The sequence below is a fragment of the Lepisosteus oculatus genome, chromosome 9, assembly GCF_040954835.1.
Source record: "Lepisosteus oculatus isolate fLepOcu1 chromosome 9, fLepOcu1.hap2, whole genome shotgun sequence".
Lineage (NCBI taxonomy): Eukaryota > Metazoa > Chordata > Actinopteri > Semionotiformes > Lepisosteidae > Lepisosteus > Lepisosteus oculatus.
Window position 1 is genome coordinate 4195298 of NC_090704.1, and position 14093 is coordinate 4209390.

The following is a 14093-nucleotide window of genomic DNA, read 5'->3' on the forward strand; positions in this document are numbered from 1 at the left end:
AAAGCTGTTTCTTGTCTAGTGCACATCTGTCCACAGTTAGAAAACAAGGTGGGCTGTACCACGGTATATCTCCTTTGACTCTGTACACAGCTGCCCTCTTTCAGATCTCTTGAGCGTAGCCTCAGCTAATTCAATGGCACAATCTTGCTCTGTTCTCTACCACAAAGGGTAAGCCTGTTAAAATATTCCTCCTTCAGACCAGTGTTTAAATGCTAAATTAATGTGATCAGGAGTAAGTGTATCTTGTGTAGCATTTGTTTTTTTCATAATTATTAAAAAATCAACTGCTAACTGTAAGCTGTAAAGGTGTGAACTTTGTAGCGATATCTGTCATAATGTAAGTGAATATTGCCTCGTCCAAATTTTGATCCTCATTTGGAGCTGCACAGCAGTATGTATGAGCTCCCCGTTAACAGCTTTTGCAGTTCCTAAATTAGATTTTGTTAAGACGCCTTCGATTTGAAAAATGAAAAAAGGTTTGGTTAGAAAAATTGTCTGTTTCACTTGAACCCCAAAGTTAACATTACATTGCCTTTTGACTGTTTCTGACTGCCAAGAGCACTGCAGGAAATAAACTGCATTCACTGCCTGTAATTTGCATCACTCATTTAGACACTGCACTGCAACAGAGAAAAAAAAACGGTCAAAAAGATTAATTGACTATTTTTCAGCAAGCACTGGTAATAAGTACATTACTGTACAGCAGGGAGTTACATGGAATATTAAGCTTTAATAAACAGCCTTGTAAATTTATAAAAAAACATGCATAATCGTGAGCTTCTTACTTCTAAGGATGCAGTTTGGTAGCTGCAGGCGCTGATGAACGTGCTTTCAGAGGGAATGAGGAGAGCTGAGCGATTTGCACAGCGCTGAAGAAATTCTTGCACTTCTTTCCCCTTGAGGCCCCTGGCTGACTATCAGGAGGGACGGCTGGAACACCACCAGCGCAATTTCCCAGGGAAACCACTGCAGTGCCCCCAGGGTCGATCGGGGACTTTTAAGAGACCAGCGCAAAACTTTTCTTCCAGCACCTCCATCGGAGGCACAACACTGAAAAGGATGATCAGATGAAAGAGTGGAAGGGGGGTTTTATTTCTTGCCTGGGATCGGAGGGTCGCTGAGGGCTGAGGGCTCAGTGCTCAGAATGGAATGGGGAGGAGCTGTTCGAAGTTTATAAGGGTGACGAAAGGGACCAGCACAAGGTGACCAATGGCTAAAGTCAGACTGTGGTTTTTCCCTGGCATTGTCACACTGCGATGACTCTGACTATACGAACGGACATAGAAACCTCACAGCTTTTTTGGTGGTACTAAGGATTGATAATCAAGGCCAGTGATTAGTAGTAATAGTTCAATACTCTTATATAACACTTGTCTGGCCAACATAAGTCGCACAGTTATGCGGGTTTTTATTCCTTACTCACCCTTCCCCTGGTGATACGGTTCTATTTTTGATAAGCAAATGTAATCAGTCTCTCGGTACGCCTTGTATTGAAAAGCAGACATATCAATAATAAAGATGAACTGAGCTCCTCCGCGGGCTCCAGTAACAGGCCGGATAAATAGATCAGAAGGAGACTGTGATTGTCCATTGATCACCGTGTCACAACTCCTTAGCCCACGTAGACGCGCCGCTAATGTAATTAAGTAAAGCAGTCCAAATTAAATTGGGATTAAGGACACAAGCCGTTACCATGGAGGCCAGCAGTGCCTGTTAATCAGGCTGTGAAGTGAGGATTATTCATGAATTCCTTTCTCTGCCGAGAGAAACAGTTTACAGCTGTAAGGGCCCCTGAGAAAGGCCTGAAATAAGTCCCTAAAGTTCTGCTTTTGTTGTCTGCAGTTTTGCCCGTGCGTCTCATGCACATTTCTTGCATGCTCCGTGCCTTGAAAGGAGCCTGTCGCCACCAGGAAATGCACAAAGGCAGCTAATTAGAAGTGCACAGAGGTGAGAAATCTTGCAAACGGAGCTGTTAAAGTATGCAGCTGTTGTGACCCTGATTACCATTCCTTTTCCTGGCATCTTTTTCTATAGTACTTTCCAGAAACCCAAAAAAACTGGAGCTACTAGTGAGCAGAAATACCAACAGGAGCTCCCCCAAGAGCAGAATACATAAAAAAAACTACATTCAGTAGATGCCTTGAAGCTCTCCTTTAAACAGGGCGGACTCTTAGATAACCTCCTTGTCGGGTTGCTTTAAGCTGGTCAGAAAGGTGAGGGAATGCAGTTCCTGTCTGCCTGGCCCAAGAAAGATCCATGTTACCATCACGCAGGCATTGTACATTATACACAGAGTGTACAGGCAGGTGTGTAAATCTAGTGAGCCACAAATCTAGTCATGTCACCCAGTGGGTTTTTATCAGCATCTTTTGACGTTGTTCTTGTTGCTGTAATTTGCCCGTGCCAGCTGAAGTCCTGTCATGTTCTCCCAATCAAAACTCCTTCTTCTAATTCCAAAGGACTGTCGATCAGAGTTCTGTCAGCATCCGTCTCCGAGATGACAACATGATGAGAGTTACAAAAAAGGGTTGGTCAACTGGCCAGGCTCTCTCGTTTGGTGGCTAGTACTGTAATTAATTGATCCAAGCAGCTCATCCACCCTTTCCTTGGAAGAACCCGGGGTATCGGCTTCAGTACCAACACAGCTGGGCAGTTCATTCCATACCCCCACAGCTTTTCGGCTAAACAAACACCTCCCGTGTTCGGTTTTAAATGCATCTCCATGTAGTCTGCACTTGTGTCCTGTGGTGCTCGTTTCACTGTTCATGCTGAAGAAGTCCAGTGGGTTGAGGATTCTGAACAGTTGTGCGAGGTTCCCTTGTAATTGTTAGACAAACAGTACCTTAAACCAGAAAGTATCTGGTTGCTCTTTTATGGACTGATTCCAGATCAGAAATATGTTTGAAATCCATGTGGTGACCAAAAGATAGCTGTGGCACTAGTGTTGCATGTGTGCCGTGTCCCACCTGGGACTGGATTGTCTGTCACTTGGGTGTACTCTCATGTTGCATAGTGTGCTGTGTGGCTTTGGGCACCATTCATTTGACCTAGCAGGTCTGCGATGCTTCTTAACTCTCAAGTGAAGTAAGTCACCATAACAGCTCATAATAAATGAGCCCTGTTACACTATAGAAGGCAGGAGAGGAAAACGTGTTTATGCTTCACCTACCAGTTGCAAGTTGCTCTGAGCTATTTTGTTGAGATGGACTCAACAAGGTTATTTGTTAGGAGCTGTCTGTCCCTGCTTCATTATTTGCAATAAAAGGAGCTTTGCTAAGAATCCTTTCCCAGCTCCTTTTTGTACATAGCCTGTATATATGTGGGTTTTTTTAGTTTGATATTTAGTTAAGACTTAAAGTATATGTTAAAGTAATTCTTTATCTGTATTTTAATGCTTTTCACATTTGCTATTATTATGAGATAATCTGAGATTTGATTTTACGTTTCTCCACACAAGGCCTTGTAACATCACATTCTAGAGGCTAAGAGATTAACAATGATTTAGGAAGAGAGTGCACTTCATGTAGGTATTTATAAAGGAGATGCTAATTAGATGTAAATCAGTCCTCATTAATAGACATGGCTGAGAGAGATATTTGAGAAGGAAATAGAATTAGTTTAGGTGTTTCTGTTTCTTGATACCAGCATGTTTGTCGAATAGTCTTTTTTTTCTTGACTTTAGTTCCAACTTAACCAAGTTAGGAAATTGAAGGCAATCTATTTCACAGCTAAACATTCGGGGATTCTGATTAAAGTTGGTGATATTTGTTCTTAAACCCTATTATTAAGAGTTGAAGGTTCCTTTGCTCCCCCCTTCAGGAGAAAAGCCCCTTGAATCAGACTCCTGGCAATCAGGAGAGATAGAGGCTTGATGTGATCATTGCTGGGATTCACACAGCCCAGGAGATTGAAAAGGACAGCTGTCAGACAGCCCCCATCCTCACTGCTCACAGCTCAGGCCTATTGACTGCAACAGCGAGCTGAAATCTTGACTCTCGCAGGAAGTATGTATCAGTCATGCTAAAGTGTTGCTAAACCTTTCACAGCTGAGGGAACTTTTCTTGACTGTTCAATCAAAGAGCTTTGTTCTTTTTACGAATTCCAGTTTATTTCAGTGTCATTATTCAAAGCCATGCATCCATTTGATAGAAACCCTTGTTTGCACAATTATTTCTGAAACATATGCAGACATTTTAGATAATGATACATCTTTGCAATCTAATGCAAAGAATTGCAGTTCATTTCGTCAGCAGGGTTGTGTCCTCCAATGAATTCATACTGATATTATCGATTTCCTTTGCTGCATTCTCTGTGCCTTTGGGGGTGTCCAGTTCAAAAGTTTAATCTGCAATTCTATTGCTGTTTGAATTCCTGACAATACAAAGAGAGCAGCATGTACAGTACTCCATGTAAAAGATGGGTTTTTAAAAAGAGAAGGATGCTGGAATAGAGAGTGCTTCCTTTATTTAGAACATAGTAACAAAGAGTTACCAAGGAAGGAGCATTGGAGAAAGGCATTAAATTGAGCTAAATAGAAGATTTCTTTCTTCTTTTTTTGTTTTTTAAAAAGTGAATGCTCTGTCATTCTGATCAAGGCAACCGAAGAGCATAGCGGCAGCTCAGAGCCTCAAGGTCATCCAAAACTGACACGATTTCTGGCACAGCTGGTTGCCTCACGTTTCAAAACACTTTGCTGATTAAACATTGGGCCTAATTAGAAGATTTGTCCATGTGGGTGGATTCAGGTGCTGCATGCATTTTAAAAATCAATAAGCAAACTGAGTGTCCTTGGTTCTCCTGATGGACCAAGGTATGTTAGGCTCTGCAGTGTGTTTTTCTGCATTTGTTTAGCTGCACAGTACTGTGGACCTGTTGGTATGATTTTACTCTGGGGCTGTCAAGACTTGACTAGTCGTGCCTGTAGCCCCTCTGCACATACAGGTAAGCCTGAGCTATTAACCTGCTGTCCGTTTTATTTAATAAGATCTTTTTCTGCTCTCTGCAGCAGGCCGCCTGCTCACCCCTCTGCCTTCAGGTGCTTTGCAGACCAGGAGAAATCTGTAGCAACTGCTCTGCAAGAACTCACCAGACAAATCAAAGTTTATTTATCAAATGCACAACAACACAGCGTGCAGCAGAAGTTGCTGGCAATGAAATGTCTTTTCCGCGAGCTCGCAAGAATCACAGAAATCACAAGAATCACAGAAACACAAAAATCACAAAATTGAGGTTATGAAAATTAGGTTACATAATAATAGATGTAATAGAAACTGAATAAAACTCAATATGAGTAGAGCTGCTATGTGTCCATGGTGTATGCAACATATACAAGTAGTGGGGTTATGCTGAATACAGTGAAAACTGTGTGTCCATGTAGCCATTACAGGTGATTTGCTAAAGGAGTTGCAGGTTGGCTATTTAGCAGTCTTATTGCCTAAACTTAACCTTAACATGAGCCAAAGTAATCTAACAGAACAGAAGAGGTAACATTGCAGTCAGATGCTTGAGATTTCTTCCCCATGACTATGGTAAACTAAATGTCACACAAGAGTATGAAATAAATAATTGCACCTACTATTCTGCAAACCCAGTTTCTAACTGGACTTTCACTTGGATGCTGCATAAAACTGCTCTACCAATCCTGAGGATTATACTTGCTTTTACCCACTGTGGTGCAGATGTTCCCATGAGCACCTGATCCTGCCTTGTGTAGTACTACCTCTACTACACAAGGCGGTGTCCTACCTGCTCAGGGAATAAATACGCCATGGAAATTAATGATGTATTACAGCAACAGCAACTTGTGATTAGTACCGCGAGGTCGATGGCTGGCATTGATCCAGTATACAGTGAATGCGAGTGAATCTCGTATAGAACAGCACCTGCTCGCTAGTCTTTAATGGAGCTGCTTGTGGCAGTAAATTTTCCAAAACAATTGAAAACAAACTCTCGGAGTCAAACGCTAGTAAATAATATGAATTGGCTGTTCTAGTCTCCGGAGATGCATCAGCCTGGTCGCCACCAGCCGCCTCCTGATACGAACTATAGAGAGATTTCTGTAACCGGAGAGGAAAAGACAAACAAACAGAATACTGACTACTGGGGCTCCAGCTGCAGCAGTGGTTTTCAGAAGGCATGTGGTGCAGTCACAATTGTGTGCCCCTGTAAACAGACCACCCCAGTTCCTCTCTGAGACTGAACTGGGAGCCTCTGAAGAAGCACTGCTGATGTGACCTTTGCGGGACGCCAAGTCGCACTTGTGCTGGGTTGAATCTTGCTTTGCAATCGAGGGGGCATTGCTGAACATGGAAACCTAATGGAAACCCCATCGGAACCGTTTCCTGCTTTCACACTGCAGAAAATACCGCGCGCTGCACATCGACCGAGAGTGGGTGGGGGAGCTGAAATTCACAGGAACCGCAGGCATTGAGAATCTTCATCTGCAGAATTTGATCTTTCTCCTGTCTGTGACTGCACCGTGCCTCTGTGCTTCACACTGATGTGGGAATTCTCCGTATGTCAATAACAGAATCCATAACACCTTGTCAGCATAAGTGTGGTTCGGGGAAAACTATTCTCACTTTAAAAAAAAATATTTTGATGCCTGTAAAAATATATCCTATTAATGTATGACAAATGTTTTAACCATCAAAACCTTCTTTTGTAGTGGTACTGCAGAATGTTTAAGTAATGTATACACCTCCTAATTAGTCACGGCTGATTGGTGTAATATACTGTATGCTAGTTTCTAAGCTTAGAGATTTCCAAGACATATGGCTGTAAATCTTAGTTAAGCCATCAGAATGCCGTTGTCCTAAGTTAAGTGAACTTTTTTTTTCCGTGCCGCAGGAAAACTAGTTGGACTGCTGTGAGGTCATGGTATATTTCATGAGCTAGGTTGGAAGCAGATGGGGGATCCAGTTAGGACAAGGGAAAACAAAACCACTTCTTTACTCAAAGGATTGTGGGTATCCGCAACGGGCTTCCCAGCCGGTTGGTTGAGGACTCTGGGCTCCTCTCAGGAATGAATGATTCACGCAGCTACAAAAGCTCTGTAGCAAATGAGCTCAGTGGGTCAAATGGGCATCCGTCTTTGCAACTTCTTATGTTCTTATCTTTATGAGGTTTATCTGGAAAAACCCAACCGCCCAGCTGCTTTGAATAGTCGATTAAAGTCCGTGTGATGAAGGTCCTGTACTTCGGGAGGAGGCTGCTGCCGGAATATCTCCTCTTGCCTGGCGCTTTCAGTGTGACAAGGGGGGTACGAATACAGTCTCGTTCATTCCTGAACGCACTGAACTCCCTTCTGTTTCAATCACTTCGTTTTTTAGTCCAGCACCATTTCAGATCAGCCATGATAACTATTATGAACTATTTTTTTTATAAACCTACAGTATGTAGGTATTTAACCTATGTTTTTTAAAAGCCTCAGCAGCGGTCGCCGACCTACTTGACACTGGACAAGTTGTGCAGGGAAAAAATATGAATTCATTCTTAGCCAGTAAATATACAGATCCCAATTTCAGAATAAAATAAAATGTGTGAAAGCCTTTTGAGAAATCTTAAAGCCCTGGTTTTGGGCCATGAGAACATTTCTATGAGATGCAGTACAAAGGAATAGTATCACCAAAGTCCACAGCTGTTATGTAGGGAAGATGTTACTTAGCAAATATTGAGTTGGTGCCTGCAGCAGACAAGCAAATTATAGTTCAAGATGCATTTTGATGTCTTTCTGAGAACCTGCAGTGACCGCGTGGAGAGACCTTAATACATGTCATTGTTCACTGCTTCTGTTGGCTATGGTGAGGTTTAGTATGCATGCTCCAAGCTTAATAATGTAACAGCACAGCAATTATTATTGCTATAATAATCTATCATCCCCTCTTCGTGAAGCTGTGGTAGTTTTTAGATACTGAAGCTGTCCGTGTGATCATTAGCAGAGCTGTAGTCAGTCCTGACAAATCTACAGCATTAAAAGGACAGTGTATTCAAATGCCCTTAGAGCAGTAGTGGAGGGGTGGGGAACTTACCCCAGAGACCAGAGGCAGCGGCTCACTCACAGGGCTGCCTCTCTGCAGTGGGTAAGTACTCTCTCCAGCAAGTGACAGCCCATTCAGAGAACAGCATGTGAAATACTACTGATACCCCCAGTGAAGGAGGTAAAGTATGTACAATTATCAGGGTTCAATTAACCCCTTACAGAAATTCCTGTTGCCTTGTATACCCTGTTTTACGTTAGATCGTACATTCTGGGATGTCAAAATAAGAGTTGTTCTAGATCCTAGTTAATTGAAAGCTCCTCACTACACAAATGAATGGGTGTAAGCATCATAGCCACAGGTGACGTTTAAAGTGAGGGGGGGAATGAAGTTGGAGGTACGTTCCACACTCCGACATGGAAGGGGGCCCGATTAACAGACTGGACAGCACACCAAGAGTCCCTGTGGATCTGATCAGCGTGCGAGAGGGCATCAAATGTACTGGCAAGGCTTCATTTAGAATACTATGTTTTAGTTTCAGTTTTAGGCAGGGGAAGATCTCGCTTCTTTGCAGTTGCCTCGCACATGAATATGAATAACCAGAAGCGAAAAGGAGGAAAAGGCCTACACTGACAGGCTGGAGGAACTGAACCATTCTAGCCTTCACCAGGGAGGACTGCAAGGGGACCCGAGTATTCAAGATAGTCAGAGGAACGTCCCCATGAACTGTGAAACAATAGCCAGATGACACAAGGGGAAACTGTGGAGCTACTCAGCCATGTTGTTGAATCCTGTTTCAGTCAGCAGCTGGATGAGATTCTTTTATTAATTGACACCTACTAAATGGCCTAGATGGGGCCCAGTCGATTTCTCTGATTTGTAACCTTTTTATAGGTTATCTCTGATGGCTGGGGATGATTAATAAGGTCAGGCTTACTGCCATCATTTTCTCTATCCATGTGATCAAATAATTGAAACTGCCTCTATGGATCTTGAGTCATTGTGGGATTTTTGTACCGTGTACTGGAGGCCAGTGTAGGTCTTTGCTACAGCCCTTTGTGCCCCTTGTCAGGATGAACATTTGCTTCTCTAAACACTGGAGAGCCAAGTGCGTTAAGCCAGCCTTCAGAAGCTGAAGCAGTGAGAGGGAGGAGAGGCGATCTTTAGGTTTTAACAAGTGTGGCAGGAGGGCAGGCACCTGTAGATCAGTGGGGGCTCAGTTTCTGTTTTGTGACAGGGCCGCCTTAGAGAGCAAGGCGGCTGTGTTGACTCATTGCCAGGGGGGCGCAGGGGGTAAGGGAGAACACGCACTGCGTTGTGTGTGGCTCATCAGCGGTCAGGCAGTGTGCATTATAGCTGGAGCGATAAGCAGTGTTTGCAGGCGTTTACTAGGCTCCTGATTTGCCCTGTGTTTCAGGTCAGAAGTCCTGGATTTCCCGTTTTCCTTTTAATAATTAGCTTGCGCTCAGAACATTCAGCTGCATGGGACAGTTAAACATGGAAAAGGGCCAGGCAGAACTGCTCCAGCCCTAAAGCTACGGCTGCTTATTACCCAGAATTACAATGGCCAAGGCAAGGAAAGAAAACTACTATGGGAAACATGGTAAGCAAATATTCGCAATTTAGACAAAGATCTTCAGACTCATGCACAGCAGGGAGAACTTCCACCATCGCCTTGATAAGAGGCTGATGGCTTTTCATGGAAATTATCTGGGACGCTATTGTTGCTTCTCTTTAAGACTCGATCTATGCGCACAAGGACATTATGGAAAACTGCTGTTGACTAAGGCACCACACTTCTACAGAAACGCCAAATGCTGTTATTCGATTTTGGCTCAGCAGAAAACGCTCTGTAAAAATATCCTCTTTAGTGCTCGGTGCCCTGGTTCTTTTCCAGATTCAGGGCACATATTGAATGGATGGGTGTTACACTTTGCTGTATCACTTATCTTTATGGTACGGTAGGAAAACGTCTTGCTTGCCTTCTTTATTTACACATTTTATATATTAAAGACACGTTTGGAAGTAGGAAATGATTCAGTTTGCATGGCTGGGGGACTGGCAAGTTAAGGGATTACTGGCAAGTTAACTGGGAAATAATGAAACACTGTAAGGGAGAATAATGAGGGTTTTTTTTAGAATCTCAGGTGCAGAAGATAAAAAAAGCTTTTTTTTTTGCAGCTGAAGCCCAGTGTGATTAATGAAGTGGTGTACAAGCTAAATAACAGAGGTCTTGCTTGGGACTGGGAGTGAAAATCAATTTTAAAAGTCTGAATTCTGCTGGCTGAAAGAGAACACTTTCTTCGCTATTAAACTTTGACTCTTCTGGTTTAGGCTTATGATTTAAAGGTAACATACAGAAATTTGTTCCATTTTTGTCTGACCTGTCCATTGCTGTATTATTCATGGGGGGAAACGGTGTGAATTCTGAAGGAAAAACTAGAATTGTTTGGAAGTGTAATCTGCCTGTGGTTATTTCTGATTTGCACAAGTGATGCAAACTTATTTTCTTGCCTTGAAAAACTGTTAGGAACCCATGACAGCCCCTCTCAAAGTTGGGGCGTAATAACTTTACCACCTGTTTGGTCCAAAACCTGTTCTTCTTGACTGGGTTCCCATTTTGTCTAATCCTTGCGAGGGAACAGAAAAATGTGCTAACCCTGAATTGAATGGAAGTGAAGCACCTGCAGCTAATTGGTTAATTAATTTTTCAGCTGGCACCACTGCCTTGCAGCTTGTGCGTCCTGGGTTGGATTCTGGGCTAGACGCCTCCTCTGGGTTCTGTTTGTATTCCTGTGGGTTTCCTGTGTGTGGTCTATTTCTCTCATCTTTGAGCTAAGATGCTATATAGTTAGCAGCCTTGTTAATTTCCATCTCTAAATTTTGCCTGTGTGCGTATTATGCAATGACCGGTGACCAGTCATTGCCTTTACCCAGGCAGGTAGATAAGCTCGGCTTTACTGGGACGCAACAGGATGAATTAATGGATCAATGGATATGTGCATTTTTTAAGCATTTTACATTTTCTGAGATTCTATGCAATAAAGAAGGCAGTTTTCATACAGTAGAAACAAGAGTACAGAAATTAATGGGTACAGATTCCTTATCCTTTAGAACATTTTGTGTTCCCTGTCTGAAAATATGCAAAGATTGTGCACAATTTTGCAATAGTTTCCTTCCTTTTTTTAATTGGGGGAAAAAAGAACAGGAAACCAGGAAACTGTTTTACAGAAAGTAAAACCGTAAATTATCAACTGCAATTACAGTTTATCAGATTCTTTTTTTTTATCATGTGCCCTCATTACCATTCATATATTTTGGAGAAAGATACACAAAGAATTTAGATATTGTAAAAAAAACTGAAAAGTGTTTTGGTGTGGCATGATTAGTCAATTTTATCTGTTTTGGTTGAATGCTTTTCTGTCTCTCTGAGGTAGGAAAGAAAACTTAAACGTTAAAAAAAACCCAAAGCATTCGTTTCAAGATATTACGATTGTGCACTGCTCATTCATTAACTGCACCTGTTAGTGAGCTCTTTTTTTGTGAAAATTTTACATTTCATAATGCAAAGAGCCCTAAATTCAGCAAAATCCTTTAGCCCTGTCTTAAGGAAATTCATCTGTTCTGCAAACATTTGCGGTCAGATGTATCAGCTGCTTCAGCTGCACAGACTTGATTTTGTCTGCAAGGACCTTTGCAGTCTTGAACAGTTCCTGGCTCAGCACACCGTTTTCGTTTGCATTTTGCTGGGGAATCCTTATCTGTGCTTGTAATTTTGCCATTTCTAAAGGTGTTTTAAATTAAACCTATTTTTCTTGAATCACGTCGTTCCTGAAAGAATGCAGCACCAGGGCCATTAACCATCTCACACGTCTTCTGTGCTTACACTTGCAGAAGAAGTAATTTAATGAATATTAAATTCTTGTAAAAAAAAAAATGCCGTTCTGTGTAGTGGTCTTGAGTACTGAGAAAAAGACGCATTTCTGTACAGTATTGCAACTCTTTACTTAATTGCAATTTTTCAAACTTTTAAATTGTTTTAAAAAGTTTTAAATTCTTATGAGGTCAAGCAACTAATGAGAAATGTAACTGTGAACTGAAAGTAAAACAAACTGTGGCTTAAGACTGACTTCCGAATAACATTTATTAATGTAGGCACCAGACTTCCACTCAATGGCTTAAATGCTAGTTTAGCACTGAGAAGAGCACATAACTACCTTTCCACTGTCATTTAACTCTTAGGGTTTTTCATGTCTGAGCATAATAACTGCTAATGGAACAGAGTGATCTCATTGTGTTTCTATAAAAGCATTGCTATCATTAACGCCAGTGAGAATTAGGATCCTCCCAGGGAGCAAACAGAAGGAATGAGCAAAACGTGAAGAATTATTAAATTTAACTGTACCGTACATGTCATGATTAATTCCTCCTTTCCCTTTTCTTGTTAAAAATCAAGAACTTGCAGCACTCTGCACTAGTGATACTGGCTATTTCTGGAAATAGGACCAAAAAATAAATTGATGAGGATTCAAAAGCATGCTTTGTACTTCCACTTAACTACGAGAACATGTCACATTTACACACCTGCATGCTTCAGTACACCCGCATGCTAAAATGCATTCAAATACGTTTTGTTATTCTTAGTACGGACCATTTTTGACAGGATGAATGGGTAAAAAAAAAAGGATTTGATACTTATTGCCTTTTCAAATTACACAGAGCACATCTATTCACTGTCAGCTTCTCAAAGGCAGCTCTGAAGTGATGTAGACTTGTAGTACCAGCTAAATCTATACAGCAAAATCAAAGTCGTCCCAATTCTGTTTTTATGTCAGGAAATATTCAATAAACACTGACGAGGGGTGACACACATTGACATACAAGGAAAAAAGGTCAAAAATCCTTCTGCCCGGTATAGGATTTTTCGTCTCCAAACAGTTTCAGTCAGCTAACGTGTTCTGCAGAAAACGACAACACAATTTAGTCCAAAGCTCTGCATCAGCTACTTTTCTTGTAGGTGGTATTGTACCTCTGCTTTTAAATCTCAAGCTACAGCTGGTACCTGTAATTAAAGTTCTAGAAGACAAACAGCAAAGCTTGCCTTAAAATCTATGTAAGATTTATGAACTGTTTTAATCATTCCCTTGGTAGCAGAAGCAGTTTCTAGTTTGTTGCGGTGCTTGTCTCTGTTACAACCAACTCCTTGAGCTAATGATCAATATGTTATTTATGGAAGTGGCACTACGAAACTATGCCAAAAAGCAGAATGAAATGTACAGTGTTCAGGATATGTGTTCAACAAGCACGTGATCAGTGGTATAAAAAGGCATGGCTTCAAGTTAAATTATTTAATACAGTTTTGCCTTGTAAATTTGTAACCATCAGTTTAAATAGATACAGTATGTGCTGATTTCGCAGAATCATGCAGAGCTTCAGTGGGTTTCTTCTGAAAACAAACTTAATGGTTGTATTTCGAGGATATTGGAGATCATCTACACGTGCGATGCTTTGTGAAATGATTAAAAAATATTGTGTATGGTAATGAAAAGTATAACAATAACTTCACATGTATGCGTTGAGGCAGATCTGACCAAGATGTTGTGATGAGGTTTAAAAGTATTAAACCATTAAACCATTGGTAATGTTGTAATGCCGAGTGGATTCACTGAACAGAGTGCCTCGCAGTTAAGCAATGATTCCCCATGCTGTATGTAATCATATATTTCATTTTTCATATTTATCTGCAGAATATTTTACATCAGTCTTTATAAGTAATTTCTATAGCTATTATCTGCCTGACATGGATACATTTGTTCACCAGTTCTGGCAGCTTCTTCAAAAACCGCCTTGTTTGGAAATAATACATTCTTATCTCTGTTTTCTTGGCAATTATTTGAAAACAAAAACAATTGAAAATGGATTTTCAATAGTCCCCATATACTGTAACAATTATCACAATGATTATAACAGTAATATCTATGCTTGTGGTCTAGCTTTCTCTGCAAATCACTGTTTGCCTTCCTTTATTTTAATGGAAATATTTTTCATAAAGTGAATGTTAGAAGTCAAAGACTTGTTTACAGTTCCACACAATGCTTTGCAGCATTGATAAGA

General features: G+C 41.2%; 1 protein-coding gene across 3 annotated transcripts in view; it reads left to right on the plus strand.

Annotated features, from left to right (window-relative positions):
- The window catches only part of slc44a5b (solute carrier family 44 member 5b), a 100340-nt gene that overhangs the window by 36208 nt on the left and 50039 nt on the right, over window positions 1-14093 (plus strand). For 2 of the 3 annotated variants that reach the window (XM_069193999.1, XM_069193998.1), the window contains exon 1: window positions 9343-9582. The exons of the other annotated variant lie outside the window; for it this stretch is intronic. In XM_069193999.1, the coding sequence (XP_069050100.1) occupies window positions 9543-9582 (40 nt within the window). In that variant the 5' untranslated portion in view covers window positions 9343-9542. Of the gene's footprint in view, window positions 1-9342; window positions 9583-14093 lie in introns of those variants that run through there. 3 annotated transcript variants of the gene reach the window in all.